The 22,879-nt window shown below is 47.4% G+C and overlaps 1 protein-coding gene across 7 annotated transcripts in view; it reads right to left on the bottom strand.

The window, feature by feature from the left end:
- The window catches only part of AKAP11 (A-kinase anchoring protein 11), a 77,913-nt gene that overhangs the window by 24,086 nt on the left and 30,948 nt on the right, over positions 1-22,879 (bottom strand). For 3 of the 7 annotated variants that reach the window (XM_081327988.1, XM_081327990.1, XM_081327989.1), the window contains 3 exons: positions 8,023-8,067; positions 7,514-7,648; positions 4,629-4,896 (listed from right to left, as the gene is read on the bottom strand). In XM_081327988.1, coding sequence (XP_081184114.1) covers positions 4,629-4,896; positions 7,514-7,648; positions 8,023-8,067 — 448 coding nt within the window. Of the gene's footprint in view, positions 1-4,628; positions 4,897-7,513; positions 7,649-8,022; positions 8,068-17,154; positions 17,269-18,582; positions 18,682-19,116; positions 19,274-22,879 lie in introns of those variants that run through there. The other 4 variants (XM_081327986.1, XM_081327987.1, XM_081327985.1 and 1 more) reach the window with 3 other exon arrangements.

Raw genomic sequence — 22,879 nt, 5'->3', positions numbered from 1 at the left:
TAAAGCACTGTGAAGCGGCATATAAGCCTAAGTGCTAATGCTAGTGCTATGTTCACTTAACAAGTTCCACTAGGCTCAAGAGGGCAGTATCAAAGTAAATGTCTATACATTTACACCCTTAGCAATCAATATGTTCACGATATAAAAAAAAAAGATGTTGAGACTCTAAAAAGATTGCAGAGAAGAGCAACAAAGAGGAACAGGGGACCGGAGGCTAAAACATATAAGGAACGGCTGCTGGAATTGGGGAGTGTCTAGTTTAATGAAGAGAAGGACGAGGGGGGACAGGATAGCAGCCTTCCAATATCTCAGGAGCTGCCCCAAAGAAGAGGGGATGGTCAGCCTATTCTCCAAAGCACCTGAAGGCAGGACAAGAAGCAACAGATGGAAATTAATCAAGCAATTAAGAGCTACGGGGGCGCAGGGGTTAGAATGCATTATTGCAAGCTACTTCTGCTGACCGCCGACTGTCAACAGTTTGGCAGTTCGATCCTGACCAGCTCAAGGTTGACTCAGCCTTCCATCCTTCCGAGGTCGGTAAAATGAGGATCCAGATTGTTGGGGGACAATAGGCCGACTCTGTAAACCGCTTAGAGAGGGCTGTAAAGCACTGCGAAGCGGGATATAAGTCTAAGTGCTATTCCTAAGTGCTAAGCAGAAAACCAACCTGGAATTAAGGAGAAATTTCCTGGTAGTGAGAACAACTAACCAGTGGAACAACCTGCCTCCAGAAGTTGTGGATGCTCCAACACTGGAAGTTTTTAAGAAGAGACTGGACAGCTATTTGTCTGAAATGGTATAAGGTCTCCTGCCGGAGCAGGGGGTCAGACTAGAAGACCTCCAAGGTCCCTTCCAACTCTGCTGTTCTGTTCTTCTGTTAAATCCTTCCAGATCACCTGAAAATATTTCTCATTATATGGAAATAAAAAATGGTGCAGCCAGCCCGTAAAGGCAAAAGCGTTTATGTTGCTAAGCGATTGGCACGCTCTGCAATTTTTATTTTTATTTTATTTTTTTTAAAAAAGTAATGTTTTCAATACCTTTAGCGTGCATGTTTCAAAACGTGGTCAATCCTTCTTCCTGGATTAATAAACACTGATTGTTTAAATCCTGTAATGTGACATTAAGTTGCCCAAACATATGTCTCTCTAGAATGCCTAATTTTGAATAACTCTTATTCTCGGAGACGTTTAGAAAGACAGAGCTACGCTGCTACCAAAAAAAAGGAAGCAGGTTTTATTTATTTCTATGTTTGTCAGAACGAAATAAAATGGAAACGGCAATGTGTTTGATGTAATTATAAAGAAAATAATATCTGGTGAACGCACATAGGCCGTTATGCTTGTCTACATGCTATAACTGAGTTTTGTGTGGGCATTAATTCACAAGATATGGCTTTTTAATGTTGAAATAGGGCAAAAACTACAATTACGTACATTAGGAGCGTTATTGCTTTATTTATTGCTTTAAAAGCCTGAAGGGTCAATTCTGTGCCACAGTTCTACATAGTTGTGACTTTTTTTGTTTTTGCTTTTGGTGCTGTATAAGTACAAAATGACTTATATCTAATTACACTGTTTAGAGGCAAGTAGAACGTTTCAAGTAAGGCGTGATTATTTTTATTGTAAAACATTATCGTGCTTAGTAACTCCCGGCAGACATTTGTATACCGCAATTCTAGTCTACTAGAACCAATTCTTTTTATTAGCACAGGGATGGACACAGCAACTCCGAAACGCAAAACTAAATTAGTAACGAAGGGTTGAACTGGGGGGGGTCCTTGTTGCTCTCTGAGCTTGGTTGTTTCCTTGCAGACATTTCATGACCCATCTAAAAAAACTAAGTCTATTTCTGCTAATATTATCACCTGCCACTGATGGCGTTACCTAGTTGACTAATGAAATGTCTTACAAGTAAACAACCAAGCTCAGAGAACACCAAGGACACCACACAAAAATAGATCACGCAGATCATGCACGAAAGTCAGGAAATAAGATGGGGACAAAATCTGGCAGGGATGCTTGTCGTGGGGGGGAAAAAAGTCGAATCACCAGATCCACCTATGCTCTTTATTTTCTCAAATTGCTTCTAGAACTGATCTCTCTTTGGGGTCTAGAAGCATTTTAGGGGAAATAAAATAGCAACAGCACTTAAGACTTATATATCGCTTCTTTCTAGGCTGTTTATAGAGTCAGCCTCTATAAACAATCTGGGCCCTCATTTTACCGACCTTGAAAGGATGGAAGGCTGAGTCAACCTGGAGCTGGTCAGGATTGAACTCCTGACTGTGAGCAGAGTTTGCCTGCAATGCTGCATTCTAACACTGCACCACCATGGCAGATAGAGATAGCAATAGCAACAGAGATAAACATGGAGATGGAGAGAGAGAGAGAGGAAGATTATAGATCTCTCAGAAGGCTGAGCTGGTCAGGATCAAACTCCTGACAGCGAGCAGAATTTGCCTGCAATGCTGCATTCTAACCACTGCACCACCACAGCAGATGATAGATAGATAGATAGATAGATAGATAGATAGATAGATAGATAGATAGATAGATAGATAGATAGATAGATAGACAGACAGACAGACAGACAGACAGACAGACAGACAGACAGACAGACAGGCAGCGATAGAGATATATAGATATAGGTATATACCGTATTTTTCGGACCATAAGACGCACTTTTTTCCCCAAAAAGTGGGGGGTGGAAACGAGGGTGCGTCTTATGGTCCGAAGCTGATCCGTATGGCCAGCCCCAACCTCCGCAAGTGGAAAGCAAGGGAGATTGCCAGGAGCACGAATCGGCACGTGCTGAGAAACGCCGCTCTCACGCTCCTGCACTCTCCCTCGCTCGGTTTCAGCTTCCCTTGCTACAAGAGAAAGCAGGGTGAAACGGAGCGAGGGAGATTGCCAGGAACGCAAATCGGCCAATCTCGCTCGCGCTGCTGCAATCTCCCTCGCTTCGTTTCAGCCTGCTTTGTCTTGTAGCAAGGGAAGCTGAAACCGAACGAGGGAGATTGCAGCAGCGCGAGATCGGCCGATTCGCGTTCCTGGCAATCTCCCTTGCTCCGTTTCAGCTTGCTTTTTGCAAGAGAAAGCCGGGCCGCAGGGCCGCCTCCGCGGGTACTGCTCTAACGTAGAGAGGAAAGGACAAAGAGGGAGGGAAGGAAGGAAGGAAAGAAGGAAGGGACAATGGGAGAGGAAGGGAGAGAAAATAGAGAGAGAGAAAGAGAGAGAGGGAGAGAAAGAGAGAGAAGGAGAAAGAAAGAGGGAAAGAAAGAGGGAGAGAGAGAGGAGAAAGAAAGGGAGAGAAATAGAAGGAGAGAGAGAAAGAGGGAGAGGGAAAGAGAGAGGGAGAGAAAGAAAGGGAGAGAGAGACAAGGAAAAAGAAAGAGGGAGGGAAATAGAGGGAGAGAGAGAAAGAGGGAGAAATAGAGGGAAAGAAAAATAGAGAGGGAGAGAAAGGGAGAGAGAGAGAAGGAGAAAGAAAGGGAGGGAAATAGAGGGAGAGAGAAAGAGGGAGAAATAGAGGGAAAGAGAAAAAGGGAGAGAGAGAGAAAGAGGAAGAGAGAGGAGAGAGAAAGAAAGAGGGAGAGGGAGAGAGGGAGAGAAAGAGAAGGAGAGAGAGAAATTAAATTAGTAACATGATTGTTAAGTGAATCTGGTTTCCCCACTAACTTTGCTTGTCAGAAGGTTGCAAAAAGCAATCACATGACCCTGGAACAATGTGACCATCATAAATATGAATCGATTGCCAAGCATCCAAATGTAAATCACATGACCCTGGGGATGCTGCAACGGTCATAAGTGTGAAAAATGGTCATGTCACTTTTTTCAGTGCCGTCGTAACTGAACAGTCACTGGGCGACTGGTGGTACTCGGACATTGCCTTGTCCTAAAAGTGGTGCAATGGATGAAAAGGTTGAAAAGCCCTGTTTTAGTGTACCGGTACTATTTGGTTCAGAATATTTTTTTTCTTGTTCTCCTGCTCTAAAAACTGGGTGCGTCTTATGGTCCGAAAAATACGGTAGATATAGATATAGATCATATAGAGATAGAGGTAGAGGTAGAGATAGAGATAGAGATCTCTCAGAAGGCTGAGTCAACCTTGAGCTTGTCAGGATCGAATTCCTGACTGTGAGCATAGTTTCCCTGCAATACTGCATACTAACCACTACGCCACCCACGGCTCTTATACAATAGATAGATAGACAGATAGATAGATAGATAGATAGATAGATAGATAGATAGATAGATAGATAGATAGATAGATAGATAGACAGACAGACAGACAGACAGACAGACAGACAGCGATAGAGATATATAGATATAGGTATATAGATATAGATATAGATCATATAGAGATAGAGATAGAGATACAGATAGAGATAGAGATCTCTGAGAAGGCTGAATCAACCTTGAGCCGGTCAGGATCGAACTCCTGACTGTGAGCAGAGTTTGCCTGCAATACTGCATCCTAACCACTGCGCCACCCACGGCTCTTATACAATATAATATGTACGGAGATAATTCTGCAAAGTTAAACTTAATTAGACCATGCCAGTAAACGTCCATTGCAAAAACCCAAAACGCTGAAGAAGGCACAATACGCCAGGGGCGACTCACCGGTATGGACAACCTTTGCCGGGTCCTCTTCATCTAGGTGCTCTAATGCCGTCACAAAATCGTCTTCAATGGAGGACACCGACTGATTGGTGTCATCATTCTCGGTGTGGGTGGAGTCCGGCGCCGTTTTTGGCAAGGCATGCATTTCCTCCGTGCATCTGATCGCAGCTGCGTACTTGCTCAGCAGAGCAACTACCATCTCCGCTCTCAGCCTCGGAAACGAAGGAGACAATCTCATCACACACAGGACTCGCGAAGCGCAATTCCGCTGAAAGGAGAAGAAAAAACCCATGGATTATTATATCAGATAGTCCTCAACTTACGAACACAACAGAACCCCACATTTCTGGGGTTAAACGAGACATCGGTGAAGTGAATTTTGCCCCATTTTATGACCTTTCTCCCTACGGCGGTTAAGGGTATCCCTGAAGTTGATAAGTTGGTAACCCGCTTTTTGAGTGAATCCCTGCATTTGCTAAGTTAGTAACGTGGTTGTTAAGCAGGCTTCCCTGGTCAGAAGGTCACAAAAGGGGATCACGTGACCTTGGGAAACGGCAACGGTCTTAAGTATGAACCAACTGCCAAGCATCTGAATTTGGATCACACACGATCGTGAGGAGGTCGCAAATGTCTAAGTGTGAAAAATGGTTGTAAGTCACGTTTTTTTCAGGGCCGTTGTCACTTTGAACGGTCACTGAATGAACTGTCGTAAACTGAGGACGACCCGTACTTGTTTTCTCTCAAGCAGTGTTTCTCCACCTTATCAACTTTGAGATGTGTGGACTTCAATTCCCAGAATTCCCTAGCATCTACCGTATGTAATTTTTATCTTGTTATCTTCACCTTCCCCCTCCCTCCCGCTAAATTTTTACACTTCAGAGCTCAGACTTGGTTGTTTCTTTCATGTTCTAGTTGTTGCTGCAGAATTTGGATATCACGAGTGCAAAACAAACCTTCAACCTCTGAAAGTAGAGATCGCTACTGCAGGAGAAGGAATGGCAGAGATGGCGTCAAAAGAGGAACCAGCCTAGAATCTCTACGTAGTCACAAGTGGATTAAATCGTACCCCTTTTGAATTCTATTCGCCCATATCTAGCACTAAAATGGTACTAACTGTTGACTTGATTCCTATTCGTCGGCATGAGCAATAAATCAGTTTAATTGGCCCCTCACATGTGGATTTAACCCAGGGGTAGGCAACCTGGGCTCTTTTACGACTCGTGGACTTCAACTCCCAGAATTCCTGAGCCAACATGGCTCAGCTTGGAAACCTCTCCCTTCCCCCTCAGCATGGCTGGCTCAGGAATTCTGGGAGTTGAAATCCACGAGTCATGAAGGGTCCATAGTTTCCCCCATGCTGGCTCAGGAATTCTGGGAGTTGAAGTCCACACAAGTCATAAAAGAGCCAAGATTGCCTACCTCTGAGCTAGCCATTCATACCCAGCAACGACAGGCAGTCCTTGGCTTACAAAAGCTCATTTAGCGACCGTTCAAAGTTACAACCGCACTGAAAAAAGTGACTTATGACCATTTTTCACACTTTCGACCATTGCAGCATCCCCATGCTCACGTGATCCAAAATTCAAACAGTTGGCAACCGTCTCATATTTATGAGTCGCTGTGTCCCAGGATCATGTGATCCCCTTAGGTGACCCTCTGACAAGCAAACTTAAGGGGGAAGCCAACAACTTAACAACCGTCTTGCTAACTTAATAACTGCAGTGATTCACTTAACAACTGTGACAAAAAAGGTCATAAAACGGGGCAAAATGTCCTCAACAACTGCCTCATTTAGTGACAGAAATTGGGTTCTCCGTTGTGGCCGTGAACCACTTACATATGCTTTTTGAGACTAATATATTGGAAAAGAGAAGCAATGCTAACCTACAACTTTGGAAGGTTGCTGCAATAGATGCAGAACCATTTTTTAATCCTCCCAACAGGACAAAATAAGGAAAAACTGAGTGGAAGATTTTGTCTTGTCTTTTGTTTGGTATCATTACGCTTCAAAATAAATGTCTTTAGCATTAGAATTTAGAGGTGTGTGTGTGTGTGTGTGTGTGTAGCAGTAACAGTAGAAAGTAGGGCTGTGTGTGTGTAGCAGCAGCAGTAGAATTTAGGGGGGGAGGTGTAGCAGTAGCAGTAGAATTTAGGTGTGTGTGTGTGTGTGTGTGTGTGTGTGTGTGTGTGTTAGTTTACCAGTAAATGTTTCACCATCACCATCTTTAGGAGATATAGCAATTCCACCAGGGATAAATAAAATCAAACATTTCTTTTTTTTTTAGTGATAGAAATTATGGACTCAACTGTAAGTCAAGGACTATCTGTATGTAATAAATGGGCTGATTAATCTGATTAAATTAATCTGATTAAACTGATCAAAGAGAGAAGCAACCTAGAACTAAGGAGAAATTTCCTGATAGTTAGAACAATTGATTAGTGGAACAACCTGCCTCCAGAAATTGTGGGTGCTCCAACACTGGAAGTTTTTAAGAGGAGACTGGACAGCCATTTGTCTGAAATGGTATAGGTTCTTCTGCCTGAGCAGGGGTTGGACTAGAAGACCTCCAAGGTCCCTTCCAGCTCTATTCTATTCTGTATTGTATTGTATTGTATTGTATTGTATTGTATTGTATTGTATTGTGTTCTATTCTATTCTATTCTATTCTATTCTATTCTATTCTATTCTATTCTATTCTATTCTATTCTATTCTATTCTATTCTATTCTATTCTATTCTATTCTACCTCCAAGGTCCCTTCCAACTTTTATTATTATTATTTTTAGTATTATTATTCTTAGTATTAGTATTATTTCGGATTCTTTTCATCCAGAGGACTGAGTCACCTTTGAAAAGCCAGACAAACAACATCACGATTCTCTTACCTTTTGTCTGAACTCGTGACTCGACTCCGCCGGCTTGCATACATCTTTTAGCAGAAGAGCTTCCTGGTTGTGCAAACTGCACCACTGGGCTGATTTCAGAACATCTGGAAGGCCTACAGAGACGGATGCCAATTCCTAAACCCCGCAGAGCACAATGGAGAACAATGCAACTTGAGTAGGGAAATTATCAGCAGATTCCACGGGGTGAGTTTTTCATCCAAACATCGGAACTTTTCCTTCTTAGGATGAACACCCCCCCCCAAAAAAAAACGATTTGCAGCAAACACCCAAACCAAATTAAGCCCCCCAATCAAATTTTGGCCTCCACTGGGGTGGGTAAGTCGAGGACTGCCTGCATTGTGACAAGGGGCCTCTTCTGCTATTCGTGTACCTTTATGAGTATCTTTTAATTTCTATTAATAACCAAAAGTGATGGTCAGCGCCCAGATCCCAAACCAACCCACCCAGAAATATTTAATTGATGCAGCCTTCTGACTGAAATAACATACCTTGGGTGCCACAGCTGAGTCGTTAGCAAAACAGAGAAACGTCACCTGTAACAGAAATGCATAAATAAAGAGAGGTCACACAAATTGTTGAAAGAAATATATATATATACAGGTTTTATACTCTTAAACATTTAATCCATGGAAGAAGCTTGCCTCCAGATGTTGTGGGTGTTCCATCACTGGAGGCATTTTTTTTTGTTTTCTTCTTTATTGTTTTATCATAAAAAATAAAACAGAAAAACAAACAAAAGCATACATTTAACACTAGCACCCAAAAAAAGCGAACAAAAAAAGAGGAAAAATTGATCAAATAAATTTAATATTTCACATGTAGGATCCACCCTGGCTGGGTGCTGGAAAAAACAGAAAAAGCAGTAAATTCTCCTCCACTTTTGGATAGGTAGGTAGGTAGGTAGGTAGGTAGGTGAGTGTGTGTGTGTGTGTGTGTGTGTGTGTGTGTGAATGAATGAACCTTTATTGTCAAAGTACAACCATGTATACATTGAGATTGGCTGAGCCTCCCTTCGTGCCCCCACCTCCAACTCACAGTGACAACAAACCCACCATCTTGCTATACCATGTGAGCTAATTGCACAACACAACACACCGCTCTCACAAGTCAATCATGCATAAAGTTTATAAAATTATTTCCTGTTCAAAAGCCTAACAGCCCATGTTTTGTGTGTGTGTGTGTGTGTGTGTGTATATATATATACCGTATATACTTGAGTATAAGCCGAATTTTTCAGCCCACTTTTTGGGCTGAAAAATTCCACTTCGGCTTATACTCCAGTCAACAAAAAAACTTACCGAGGACTTGTGCGCGGCCAACGCTTTGGTGCTTCCAGGATCGCGCGCACCTCTCCCAAGCCACCGCCATCCGGAGACCTGCCGAAGTTTGGGGAGGTTTGGGGAGGTGCGCGCGCACCTCCCCAAACCTCCCCAAACTTCGGCAGGTCTCCGGACCTCCGCGCCTTGCCTGCCTGCTTCTTTCCGCAGCGGAAAGAAGCAGGCAGGCAGGGCGCGGAGGAACGGAGACCTGCCGACGTTTGGGGAGGTTTGGGCGCCTCCCCAAACCTCGGCAGGTCTCCGTTCCTCCGCGCAGACCTGCCGACGTTTGGGGAGGTTTGGGCGCCTCCCCAAACCTCCCCAAACCTCGGCAGGTCTCCGTTCCTCCTGCCGACCTTTGGGGAGGTTTGGGCGCCTCCCCAAACCTCCCCAAACCTCGGCAGGTCTCCGTTCCTCCTGCCGACCTTTGGGGAGGTTTGGGCGCCTCCCCAAACCTCGGCAGGTCTCCGTTCCTCCGCGCAGACCTGCCGACGTTTGGGGAGGTTTGGGCGCCTCCCCAAACCTCCCCAAACCTCGGCAGGTCTCCGTTCCTCCTGCCGACCTTTGGGGAGGTTTGGGCGCCTCCCCAAACCTCCCCAAACCTCGGCAGGTCTCCGTTCCTCCTGCCGACCTTTGGGGAGGTTTGGGCGCCTCCCCAAACCTCGGCAGGTCTCCGTTCCTCCGCGCAGACCTGCCGACCTTTGGGGAGGTTTGGGCGCCTCCCCAAACCTCCCCAAACCTCGGCAGGTCTCCGTTCCTCCTGCCGACCTTTGGGGAGGTTTGGGCGCCTCCCCAAACCTCGGCAGGTCTCCGTTCCTCCGCGCAGACCTGCCGACGTTTGGGGAGGTTTGGGCGCCTCCCCAAACCTCGGCAGGTCTCCGTTTCTCCGCGCAGACCTGCCGACGTTTGGGGAGGTTTGGGCGCCTCCCCAAACCTCCCCAAACCTCGGCAGGTCTCCGTTCCTCCGCGCAGACCTGCCGACGTTTGGGGAGGTTTGGGCGCCTCCCCAAACCTCGGCAGGTCTCCGTTCCTCCTGCCGACCTTTGGGGAAGTTTGGGCGCCTCCCCAAACCTCCCCAAACCTCGGCAGGTCTCCGTTCCTCCTGCCGACCTTTGGGGAGGTTTGGGGAGGCGCCCAAACCTCCCCAAAGGTCGGCAGGTCTGTGCGGAGGAACGGAGACCTGCCGAGGTTTGGGGAGGCGCCCAAACCTCCCCAAACGTCGGCAGGAGGAACGGAGACCTGCCGAGGTTTGGGGAGGTTTGGGGAGGTTTGGGGAGGCGCCCAAACCTCCCCAAAGGTCGGCAGGTCTGCGCGGAGGAACGGAGACCTGCTGAGGTTTGGGGAGGCGCCCAAACCTCCCCAAAGGTCGGCAGGAGGAACGGAGACCTGCCGAGGTTTGGGGAGGTTTGGGGAGGCGCCCAAACCTCCCCAAAGGTCGGCAGGAGGATCGGAGACCTGCCGAGGTCTGGGGAGGTGCCCAAACCTCCCCAAAGGTCGGCAGGTCTGCGCGGAGGAACGGAGACCTGCTGAGGTTTGGGGAGGCGCCCAAACCTCCCCAAAGGTCGGCAGGAGGAACGGAGACCTGCCGAGGTTTGGGGAGGTTTGGGGAGGCGCCCAAACCTCCCCAAAGGTCGGCAGGAGGATCGGAGACCTGCCGAGGTTTGGGGAGGCGCCCAAACCTCCCCAAAGGTCGGCAGGAGGAACGGAGACCTGCCGAGGTTTGGGGAGGTTTGGGGAGGCGCCCAAACCTCCCCAAAGGTCGGCAGGAGGATCGGAGACCTGCCGAGGTTTGGGGAGGTGCCCAAACCTCCCCAAAGGTCGGCAGGTCTGCGCGGAGGAACGGAGACCTGCCGAGGTTTGGGGAGGCGCCCAAACCTCCCCAAAGGTCGGCAGGAGGAACGGAGACCTGCCGAGGTTTGGGGAGGTTTGGGGAGGCGCCCAAACCTCCCCAAAGGTCGGCAGGAGGAACGGAGACCTGCCGAGGTTTGGGGAGGTTTGGGGAGGCGCCCAAACCTCCCCAAAGGTCGGCAGGAGGAACGGAGACCTGCCGAGGTTTGGGGAGGTTTGGGGAGGCGCCCAAACCTCCCCAAAGGTCGGCAGGTCTGCGCGGAGGAACGGAGACCTGCCGAGGTTTGGGGAGGCGCCCAAACCTCCCCAAAGGTCGGCAGGAGGAACGGAGACCTGCCGAGGTTTGGGGAGGTTTGGGGAGGCGCCCAAACCTCCCCAAAGGTCGGCAGGAGGAACGGAGACCTGCCGAGGTTTGGGGAGGTTTGGGGAGGCGCCCAAACCTCCCCAAAGGTCGGCAGGAGGAACGGAGACCTGCCGAGGTTTGGGGAGGCGCCCAAACCTCCCCAAAGGTCGGCAGGAGGAACGGAGACCTGCCGAGGTTTGGGGAGGTTTGGGGAGGCGCCCAAACCTCCCCAAAGGTCGGCAGGAGGAACGGAGACCTGCCGAGGTTTGGGGAGGTTTGGGGAGGCGCCCAAACCTCCCCAAACGTCGGCAGGTCTGCGCGGAGGAACGGAGACCTGCCGAGGTTTGGGGAGGTTTGGGGAGGCGCCCAAACCTCCCCAAAGGTCGGCAGGTCTGCGCGGAGGAACGGAGACCTGCCGAGGTTTGGGGAGGCGCCCAAACCTCCCCAAAGGTCGGCAGGAGGAACGGAGACCTGCCGAGGTTTGGGGAGGTTTGGGGAGGCGCCCAAACCTCCCCAAAGGTCGGCAGGAGGAACGGAGACCTGCCGAGGTTTGGGGAGGTTTGGGGAGGCGCCCAAACCTCCCCAAAGGTCGGCAGGTCTGCGCGGAGGAACGGAGACCTGCCGAGGTTTGGGGAGGCGCCCAAACCTCCCCAAAGGTCGGCAGGAGGAACGGAGACCTGCCGAGGTTTGGGGAGGTTTGGGGAGGCGCCCAAACCTCCCCAAAGGTCGGCAGGAGGAACGGAGACCTGCCGAGGTTTGGGGAGGTTTGGGGAGGCGCCCAAACCTCCCCAAAGGTCGGCAGGAGGAACGGAGACCTGCCGAGGTTTGGGGAGGTTTGGGGAGGCGCCCAAACCTCCCCAAAGGTCGGCAGGAGGAACGGAGACCTGCCGAGGTTTGGGGAGGTTTGGGGAGGCGCCCAAACCTCCCCAAACGTCGGCAGGTCTGCGCGGAGGAACGGAGACCTGCCGAGGTTTGGGGAGGTTTGTGGAGGCGCCCAAACCTCCCCAAACGTCGGCAGGAGGAACGGAGACCTGCCGAGGTTTGGGGAGGTTTGGGGAGGCGCCCAAACCTCCCCAAAGGTCGGCAGGAGGAACGGAGACCTGCCGAGGTTTGGGGAGGTTTTGTTGTGACTCAGGGCCAGCCTGTGGGTCCGACAGCCGGCTCCGATGTATCGGAGGACTCAGATGTGGGGGAGGAGGGAAACGAACCGGCTGATGATGATGATTTGGAGGCTTTGCAGAGCCCTCAGCCGGGGACCTCTTCTCAGCTGTGTGAGCCCGAGAGTGCGGAGGATGACGACCCACAGCTGGCCCTGTTCAAGGACGCCCGACGCAGGAGGCAGACGAGCAGGGACAAACAAAGAAAGACTATGGGACTCCTCGGGAGGAGGCACAGGGAGACCACGCCCTGAGCTCTCTATAAAAGAAGTGTTTGGGGAGGGGCTGGTTGCTGAAAGCAACTTTTCCCGCTTGAGAAGACAAGCTCTTGTGTTTTTGTTAACTGCGTAATTAAATCTTGGCAGAAGCCTTTTAGCCTTGGACGCTTTCCAGACTCTTCTTTTGATTAGGGGTGCGAGAAGAGGGCTGGTTCAGAACAGGTTTGGGGAGGCGCCCAAACCTCCCCAAAGGTCGGCAGGAGGAACGGAGACCTGCCGAGGTTTGGGGAGGTTTGGGGAGGTGCGCGCGCACCTCCCCAAACCTCCCCAAACTTCGGCAGGTCTCCGGGCGGCGGCGGCTTGGGAGAGGTGCGCGCGATCCTGGAAGCACGGAACCTCGGCCGCGCGCAAGTCCTCGGTAAGCTCCGGGCGGTCACTTGCTTCGCGTCTCCTGAGGGAAGGGGGGGCGACTGGAGCGGGCGTGTTTCCTCGCCTGCTGGGCGCCGCGATTTGCCCGGGGAACGCGCGGGCCCCGAATGGCAGCGTGGAGCGAGGAAGTGGACAGCCAGGGCTTCCCCGAGAGCCGCGGCCACACAGGGTATTCCTGTGTATTCAGGCTTGCAAAATGGCAGATCGAGCCTCTGCTGGCGGCAGAGGCTTGCAGAACAGCGGATCGGCTTATACTCGAGTCAATAACTTTTTCCAGTTTTTGGGGGTGAAATTGGGGGTCTCGGCTTATACTCGAGTAGGCTTATACTCAAGTATATACGGTATATGTATGTATGTATGTATGTATGTATGTATATATATATATATATATATATATATATATATATATATATATATATATATATATATATAAACAGTCCATACACACACACACACACATATGTATGTATATATATATGTGAAGAAAAAGCAGTTGACAGATTGAGCTAAACATTACACTAATCTTCAAATCCCTCTGTTAACCATCTGTTATTGTATTTAGTGGGTAGAAAGTCCAGAAACGGTTTCCAGTCTCTTATAAAACTGTCTAGTCCATTATCTCTAATCAAAGCAGATCAATTTCACCATCTCTGCTAACTCAGTCAATTTCAAAATCCATTCTTCAACCGTCGGCATCCCTTTTTCCCCCATCACTGGAGGTTTCTACGAAGAGACTGAAATGGCATAGGGCCGTGGTGGCGAACCTATGGCATGCGTGCCACAGGTGGCATGCAGAGCCCTCTCTGTGGGCATGCACGCTGTCGCCCCAGTCCTTGGCCTTCAGCTGGGTTTTATAAAATCTTTTCACTTTAGACCTCCGCCGCCTTGTGCAAAAAAAAAAAGTTAATCAGTTTCAACTTCTCGCTGGAAAAAAAAAGATCTTGCAAAGTTGGAATTGATTGATTGAACTTTTTAGTCCCACCCAGTCTGCCGTTACTACTGCAGCCACGCCCACCCAATGGGCCACACCCACCCAATTGGCTATGCCCACCTGGCACCTGACGGTACATAAGTGGGTTTTGGGTTGCAGTTTGGGCACTCGGTCTCTAAAAGGTTCACCATCACTGGCATAGGGTCTCCTGCTTGAGCGGGGGCTGGACTAGAAGACCTCCAGGGTCCCTTCCAACTCTGTTATTCTCTTAATTCTCTTATTCGGTATGGGCCAAATAATGCTGAAAAGTCAGGAAAATTAGGAGAAAACTTGCACCCTTTCTCAATCCCAGCAGGACTTTATTTCTATATTTTTTTAAAAAAATAATAATAATTGAAAAGGAATGTCTTCGGAATGACATTTAAGAAGCTTGTGCTATCTTTTGGCAAAGACTGTTACCTCTATCCCAACAGAGAAGAATCAGACTAGAAAGCTGAGCAACTGTCTAATGAAGCAACACTATAAATACAAACAATTCAGAAATTGCTTTATATTTCAATGTATGGCTTCGTTTAACATAAAAAAAATATATCCAGTCTAAAAACTAAGGGGGTCCTTGGCGCCTTTCCCGATTACCCAAATCAGGTAAGCTAGCTTCAAAACTAGTGAAATTTTCTCCTTTATTAATCTACAAAGTGGAATAAATATTCAATGCCTGCCTGTAACTGAATTATGTAAAAACCTCCATGAACTAGATGAAAACAGTCTTAGTAACTCATTGCTAGCATCTTTTCTCTAATACTTAAGGAGCAGGTTTATAGGAAAATAACAATAACCACTTGTGCATCACCAGATTCTCAACAACTCTGCGCTGTTCGCAAGAGCCGAAGAAATTACGCTAAAATCACTTAACGCATAAAAACAAAGATAAAGCCAAGAAATATTGGAGCAGGATTCACAACACAGAAAGTTCTTAAAGCAAAGATACCGTATATACTTGAGTATAAGCCGAATTTTTCAGCCCACTTTTTGGGCTGAAAAATTCCACTTCGGCTTATACTCCAGTCAACAAAAAAACTTACTGAGGACTTGTGCGCGGCCGAGGCTTTGGAGCTTCCGGGATCGCGCTCACCTCTCCCAAGCCACCGCCGTCCGGAGACCTGCCGAAGTTTGGGGAGGTTTGGGGAGGTGCGCGCGCACCTCCCCAAAAGTCCCCAAACGAAGCCGGGTCTCCGTTCCTCTGCGCCCTGCCTGCCTGCTTCTTTCCACAGCGGAAAGAAGCAGGCAGGCAGGGGGCGGAGGAACGGAGACCCGGCGACGTTTGGGGAGGTTTGGGCGCCTCTCCAAATATCCCCAAACGTCGCCGGGTCTCCGTTCCTCTGTGCCCTGCCTGCCTGCTTCTTTCCACAGCAGAAAGAAGCAGGGAGGCAGGGGGCGGAGGAACGGAGACCCGGCGACGTTTGGGGAGGTTTGGGCGCCTCTCCAAATATCCCCAAACGTCGCCGGGTCTCCGTTCCTCTGTGCCCTGCCTGCCTGCTTCTTTCCACAGCAGAAAGAAGCAGGGAGGCAGGGGGCGGAGGAACGGTGGGGATATTTGGAGAGGCGCCCAAACCTCCCCAAACGTCGCCGGGTCTCCGTTCCTCCGCCCCCTGCCTCCCTGCTTCTTTCTGCTGTGGAAAGAAGCAGGCAGGCAGGGCACAGAGGAACGGAGACCCGGCGACGTTTGGGGATATTTGGAGAGGCGCCCAAACCTCCCCAAACGTCGCCGGGTCTCCGTTCCTCCGCCCCCTGCCTGCCTGCTTCTTTCCGCTGTGGAACGAAGCAGCCTGAACGAAGCAGGCTGCTTCTTTCCACTGCGGAACGAAGCAGCCTGCCTGCTTCTTTCCGCTGCGGAACGAAGCAGCCGGCGGCGGAGGCTTGCAGAACGGCGGATCGGCTTATACTCAAGTCACCAACTTTTTCCAGTTTTTGGGGGTGAAATTGGGGGTCTCGGCTTATACTCGAGTCGGCTTATACTCAAGTATATACGGTAGATGAAACCAGAAACTTTTCTTTGGCACTTAATGGAAAAAAAAAACTTGGGGGGAAAAATGGAACTTTGATCTTTTATACGTTGACGGCAGCAAGACTATTGTGTGCACGAAAATGGAAGGCTATTCCGATTCTGATGGAGTGGGCAGAGATGCCTAAATTGACCCTTTTTAATTAAAGAAAAGAATATAAGTAATTTTGTTTCTACTTGGACTTTGTGCTCAAGATGGGGGGGAAAAATGAAACTTTGATTTGGGGCTTTACTGATTAGATTGATTCACTGTTGTAGAAACAACTAGTTTATGCTATCACATAAAAGTAAAAAGTTGAGGTTTGATGTTATTGATTTATTCTACTGCAACAGAAGGAGTCGGAAATCAATGCCTTTTTTTTCTTTTCTTTTCTTTTCCTTGCTTTTCTTTTCTCCCCCCCCCCCTCTCCTCCTCACTTTTCTTTCCCCTTTCCCTCCCCACGGTGTCCTATTTGCTTTGCTATATTTTGGTATTTTCTGGCAAATAGATGGGGAAGAAATGGAGGTAGTGACAGATTTTATTTTCCTGGGCTCCAAGATCACTGCAGATGGGGACTGCAGCCAAGAAATTAAAAGACGCTTGCTCCTGGGGAGGAAAGCCATGGCAAATCTAGACAGCACACTAAAAAGCAGAGACATCACTCTGTCAACAAAAATGCGTATAGTCAAGGCTATGGTCTTCCCAGTTGCAATGTATGGCAGTGAAAGGTGAACCATAAGAAAGGCTGAGCCCCAAAGAATGGAGGCCTTTGAACTCTGGTGCTGGAGAAGACTCCTGCGAGTCCCTTGGACCGCAAGGCGATCAAACCGGTCAGTCCTAGAGGAGATCAACCCTGACTGCTCTTTAGAAGGCCAGATCCTGAAGTTGAAAGTCAAATACTTTGGCCACCTAATGAGAAGGTAGGACTCACTGGAGAAGAGCCTAATGCTGGGAAAGGTGGAGGGCAAGAGAAGAAGGGGACGACAGAGAAGGAGGTGGCTGGATGGAGTCCCAGAAGCAGTAGGCGTGAGCTTAAATGGACTCCAGAAGATGGTAGAGGACAGGAAAGCCTGGAGGAATGTTGTCCATGGGGTCGCGATGGGTCGGACACGACTTCGCAGCTAACAACAACATTTTGGTATTTTATTCTACAATCTAATAAAAGGTTATAAAAATCAATTCAGATAAAAGATGGTGAACGTGAGGGAGGGAATGGTTTGCCTCCTCCTTGCTGAAGGACAGAGTGAAGGGTGCAATTAATATCGTTATAAATTTAAGCGCACGCACACACACACACACACACACACACACACACACGGCTGCAAAACAGCCTAACCTCATTGAAATTTTTGTCATCTTTGGCTAACTCTTCTGCCGAGACGGTGCAGAGCGGTTTTTGACTTTGCAGAAATGGCATCGTTGGAGAAAGGGAAGGTTCACCCAGGTTCTGCTTTTCAGAGAGAGAGAGAGAGAAATAAGTACATAAATAAATAAGGGGTTTGGTCAACGCGATGGCTTTTTGCAACCCTTTCTGACAACGTTGATGGGGAAGCGCATTCCACTTCACAACGCTCGTCACTCGCTGAACAGCCGCAGGGATTCGCCTCGCAAGGGTGGCCAAAAAAGAAAAAAAGGCCGTGAAACGAGGCAAAACTCACTTAACAACGGCCTCGCTTAGCAACAGAGATTTGAGACTCTGCTGTGGTAAATGTGAATCCCCCTTTTGCAACCTGGATGGGGAAGCCAAATTTACTTAACAACCGTGTTGCTAGCTTAACCGCTGCAATGATTCACTGGGGCAAGAAAGGCCGTAGAATGAGACGAAACCCGCTTAACAACGGTCTTTCTTAACAACCAAAATGTTCGGCTGAGTTGTGCTCCCACGCTACGCTTATCTGTAGCTATTCTCTGAAGACTTTCCCCCCCCCTTTTTTTTTATTCAGGATTCCGTAGAAACTATTATTTTAACCTGAGGTCTTAAGGTTTTAATTTTCCTGTAGTTCAAACTAAGTGTAAGAATTTTGAGGGGGGGGGAGGTCATCTTTTTGAAGGCTCCCCAAAAGCTAGCAGACTGGGGGTTTTGCTGAGGAGAAGAATCTCAAGAGGGGTGGTTCCACAGATTCGGTTTGAAGGATTTATTTCATTCAATTTTAATTAACTTTTACTGTAATTGGGCTATTCTATTTAATTTTTATCTTAACTTTTGTATATTGTATTTTTATTGCATTTTATTGCCCTGTACACCGCCCTGAGTCCTTCGGGAGAAGGGCGGTATAGAAATTAAATTAATAATAATAATAATAATAATAATAATAATAATAATAATAATAATAATAATAATAATAATAATAATTTATTACAATTGCTCATTCCAGCAATACCCTGGATGAGGGTATCGAAGGAGATTTGAGACAAGAGCTTGTTTTCCGCTAGGAAAAGAAGAAAAACTATCCAGGAGAAAAAAAAGAAATTCAAGTGTTGTTGAGGTTGCCAAATTGTTTGTAAAACTCCCCGGAGGAAATATCTCATTGGCTCCGAAGGGACTTGCGTCAACCCATTGACTCCATCTTTAAAAATTCTTTTTCAAGGCTGACCTACGGACTGTGGGGTTTACTGAACCTGATCCAGCAGCTTTCTTGCTCAACTGCCTGAAACAGGCTTTCCTTAACGAAGTAAAGAAAAGAAAAAAGGAAGAAAGCTTTATCCTACACAACCAAAGAGAGAAGCTTGGCCAAATCAATATGATAAAAGAACTGGGTTTTACCTTTTTCACTGCTCCTCTAGGATTCTTCTGACAGCCTTGGACCCTGATATGACCGTCCATGTTTTAATTTTTATTTTCACTGAATGAACGCAATAATCTCTGAAATACAAAAACGGATTACGCTTTTTAATTAATCTACCGCTGGCTACACTGTGCAATATCAAGTTTATAAAAAGAGGAGGAGGAGGAGGAGGAGGAGGAGGAGAAGCAAAAAAAGGAGGAGGAGAAGAAGGAGAAGCAGGAAAAGGAGGAAGAGGAGGAGAAGCAAGAAAAGGAGAAGGAGGAGAAGCAGGAAAAGGAGGAGAGGGAGGAGGAGGAGGAGGAGGAGGAGGAGGAGGAGGAGGAGGAGGAGGAGGAGGAGGAGGAGGACAGAAGGGTTGAGACCAAGAAACACTCTGAAATGGCGCCCCTTGTGATTCTGGCTTTCTTACGGATGTAAGAGTTTTAATTCAGCTCAAGGTAACATCTCTTCAGTTGTCCCAGCCCCCCACCTCACCCCACCCCGTCCTCTCCACGACCACCGATGGTGCCTACCCGAATGCAAAAGCCCTGTGGCCTTCAGCCCGCAAGGCTCCCTTCTTGAAGGTCCATGCTGCTTCAGATGGAGAGGGCCTTCACCCCTTGTCCTTCTAGGTCGCCCCTGGTCTTCTACGGGCCACCATCTTGAGAGAAGAAACAACTTCATGGGATGCTTGGAAAGAGAAGGCAGAGCAGAAAGAGAAAGCCAAGAAAACAGGACTTTATCAGGGCCAGCATTTTTTTTTAATCAGGTGATGCTTTGCACCTCTTTCATCTTCCATCAACAAGACTGAACGGATTATATCTACTAGAAACTTGCCGCATCACCAGGGTCACACGATCCAAATTCCGACGCTGGGCAACTGACTCACATTTGTGACGGTCGCAGTGCCCCGGGGGGGGTGTCACGGGATCCCCTTTTACAACCTTCTGACAAGCAAAGTCAATGGGAAAACCAGATTCACTTAACAACCGAGTCACTAGCTTGACAACTGCAGCGATTCATTTAATAGCTATGGCAAAAAAGGCTGTAAAATGGGGCAAAACTCACTTGACAAGTGTCTCGCTTAGCGACAAAATGTTGGGTTTCAATCGTGGTCGTAAGTCGGGGACTACGGTAATGTGTGCAGCAAACTCGAAAGAATTTGCTAGGACGCACCAAAAGAAATCGGTTGAATTATCTTAAATTATTCTTTTTTCCTTGTCATCTCATATATAACGCTTCCCTCCGATTCTAACGGCTTTCCATTCTCATTAGTTGAATCATATACAGGTAGTCCTTGACTTATGACCAAAATTTCTGTTGCTAAGCGAGACATTTGTTAAGTGAATTTTTGCCCCGTTTTATGACTTGTCGCAGTTGTTAAGTCAATCACTGAAGTTGTTAAGTGGGTAACCCCGTTGTTAAGTGAATCTGGCTTCCCCCCATTGCTTGTCATAAGGTAGCAAAAGGGGATTAGGTGACCTCGGGATTTTGCAACCGTCGTATGTCCATGTCAGTTGCCAAGCCTCTGAATTTTGGTCACATGACCCTGGGGATGCTACGACGGTGATAAGCGTGAAAAAATGGCATAAGTCACTTCGTTCAGTGCTGATGTAACTTTGAATGGTCACTAAATGAACAGTTGTAAGTTGAGGGCCAGAAAAGACAGGCCTAGTTGCTTACCACGACATTTCTGAAGCCTTTTGCTACCGAAAGTTAGAACAGAGCAAGCAAAAAGGAATACTTTTCTCCACAGCAAGAAATAAATAGAAATAAATCCTACTTAAGGAGCAGCATGAAATGCAGTAAGGCTATTTATTGCTCAATAAACAGAGCCCCAAGGAAGGAAATGCTAGTTTTTAAAACAGTATAATTTGTAAAAGAGCAAAACAAAACAAACACCTTTCCTTCGGTAACTGTCTTGTCGACTGAAACCCGATCTTTATGCCGGAGAACCCAGCCACCCGTCTCAGACACAGCAATAACGATAACAAAAAGAATTAAGACAATGAATTGGCTTTACTAAACACAAATTGCCACAATTGTGTTTCTCCTGGGCACCGAGAATCCGACAGGAGTGACATAAATCTCCTGATAATGTAGGAAATGGTTGCTGTTCTCTGGAAGAGATTTCAGCCAAATTCTCAGAAAACAATTTTGTGGCCTTAAAAGGCCCAGCCACTGCGAGGTCACTTCCACAAGACGGTTGTTATTCCTCCTGCGGAGCAAACAAACGGTTGTAAATCAAGGACTCTCTGTCTCCCAAGTCATTCTCGCTGGAGGAATATAAACCTGCTGGTTTTAAAAGCAGTTTTTTAAAAGTTAAAACCAGTTTCCGAAATGTTATGTGGCTCTACGGTCTGTATACAAAAAGGTAAAGGTAAAGGTTCCCCCGCACATGTGTGCTAGTCGTTTCCGACTCTAGGGGCCGGTGCTCATCTCCGTTTCAAAGCCGAAGAGCCAGCGCTTGTCCGAGGACGTCTCCGTGGTCATGTGGCCGGCATGACTGGACGCCAAAGGCGCACGGAACGCTGTTACCTTCCCACCGTAGTGGTCCCTATTTTTCTACTCGCATTTTTACGTGCTTTCGAACTGCTAGGTTGGCAGAAGCTGGGACGAGTAACAGGCGCTCACTCTGCTACGTGGCACTCGGGATTCGACCCGCCAAACTGCCGACCTTCTGATCGACAAGCTCAGCGTCCTAACCCACTGAGCCACCACGTCCCTCTCTCTGTATACATACAGCTAGCTAATTAACCAATCCCAAACTTTCTCTTGCTAAGCGAGACGTTCGTTCAGCGAATTTTGCCCCGTTTGATGACCTTTTTTGGCCAGAGTTGTTAAGTGAATCACTGCACTTGATGACATTTCATAACTGCACTTAACACTGCAGTTAGTAACACGGTTTTTAAGTGGATGTGGCTTCTCCATTGACTCTGCTTGTCGAAAGTTTCTCTGCGTGACCCCAGGACACTGCAACCGTCGTAAGTGCGAGTCAGGAGCCAAGCAGCTAAATTTTGGTCACGTGACCAAGGGGATACTGCAAAGGTCGTAAGTGTGAAAAGCGGTCATAAGTCAGTTTTTTTCAGTGCCGTTGTAACTTTGAACTGTTTAAAAGCCAAGGACAACCTGTACAGATAAATTGTCCTTAAATACAATCCAGTCCAGATTCTTAATCTGGATTACGTGATTGCTCTGGATTTTAAGGTCAATCTTTGCCAGCTCTAGTTTTGGCTTCAAAAACCACTTTTTCAGGGCATTTCAGCTCTTCAGCAGAAGTGGGGTATACAAATACCAACTTTTTTTGCTGACCTGGCACTAAAAAAAGGTGATTTATGACCGTGTTTCACACTTACGACCATCCCCGTGGTCACGCGATCAGAATTCACACACCTGGCAGCTGGCTCGTATTTATGACAGTCGCAGAGTCCAGAGTCACGGGATTCCCCGGGTTTCTGCAACGGTCATAAATACGAGTCAGTTGCCAGTGAGTTTTGATCGCGTGACCCCGGGGATGCTGCAGCAGTCGTAAGTGTGAAACACGGTCATAAGTCACCTTTTCCAGTGCCATTCTCACTTGGAACGGTCCCTAAATGAATCGTTATAAGTCGAGGATTATTGATGTTTTGGAAAGATTTAAGGTGTTTTCACTGCTTTCCCAGACAATGTTTATGTTTTTCTCGTCCAGCATCATAATTTCAAGGGTGTTGTCACATTATTCTTTTAAGACGTTGGCTGGTTAATTAGTTGGAGGGTGACCATAACAAATAGGATCTATAATCATACATAAATGCAGAAAAAAAATGTTGCCGAAACTCAAGTCATATTCCACTGAACAAAATTAGAATGTTAGGAAAAACAGTGTGTTAAAATCTAGCGTTCCTACTCTACAGCGATAATTATGAGTAGATGTTGCCCTTACTTAAATACTGTTTTAATCTTATGCAAAACAGGACTATAATTACATGTGTTTAGCTCTTGCCAATCTATTGTCATAACTACAATAGTAATAACTACTCTGTTTTTCTGTCTTCCTCTCTGGGGAATGCTGGGCAATGAAGTCCACACATCTCTAAAAGTTGCTGATCTAAGTGAAGTTTTAAGGTCAGTCGGGAGAAAATTATGCAATGAATGTTGTTTTAAAAATTCCAAATAGCCTAATTAATGGGGGGGAAATCTCCTTGTAATTGTTTTGCCCAACTGGTCAGAAAACACAACTGTTTTCTTCCATGTTTTGGGGAAAATTCTAGAACAAAGCTAATATGAAAGGAAAAATCTCTTTCCAATTCATTTACA

This window comes from Vipera berus (genome assembly GCF_964194415.1).
Source record: "Vipera berus genome assembly, chromosome: 4".
Lineage (NCBI taxonomy): Eukaryota > Metazoa > Chordata > Lepidosauria > Squamata > Viperidae > Vipera > Vipera berus.
The sequence above is the reverse complement of the archived record's forward strand: the minus strand, read 5'-3'. Positions and strand labels throughout refer to the sequence as shown.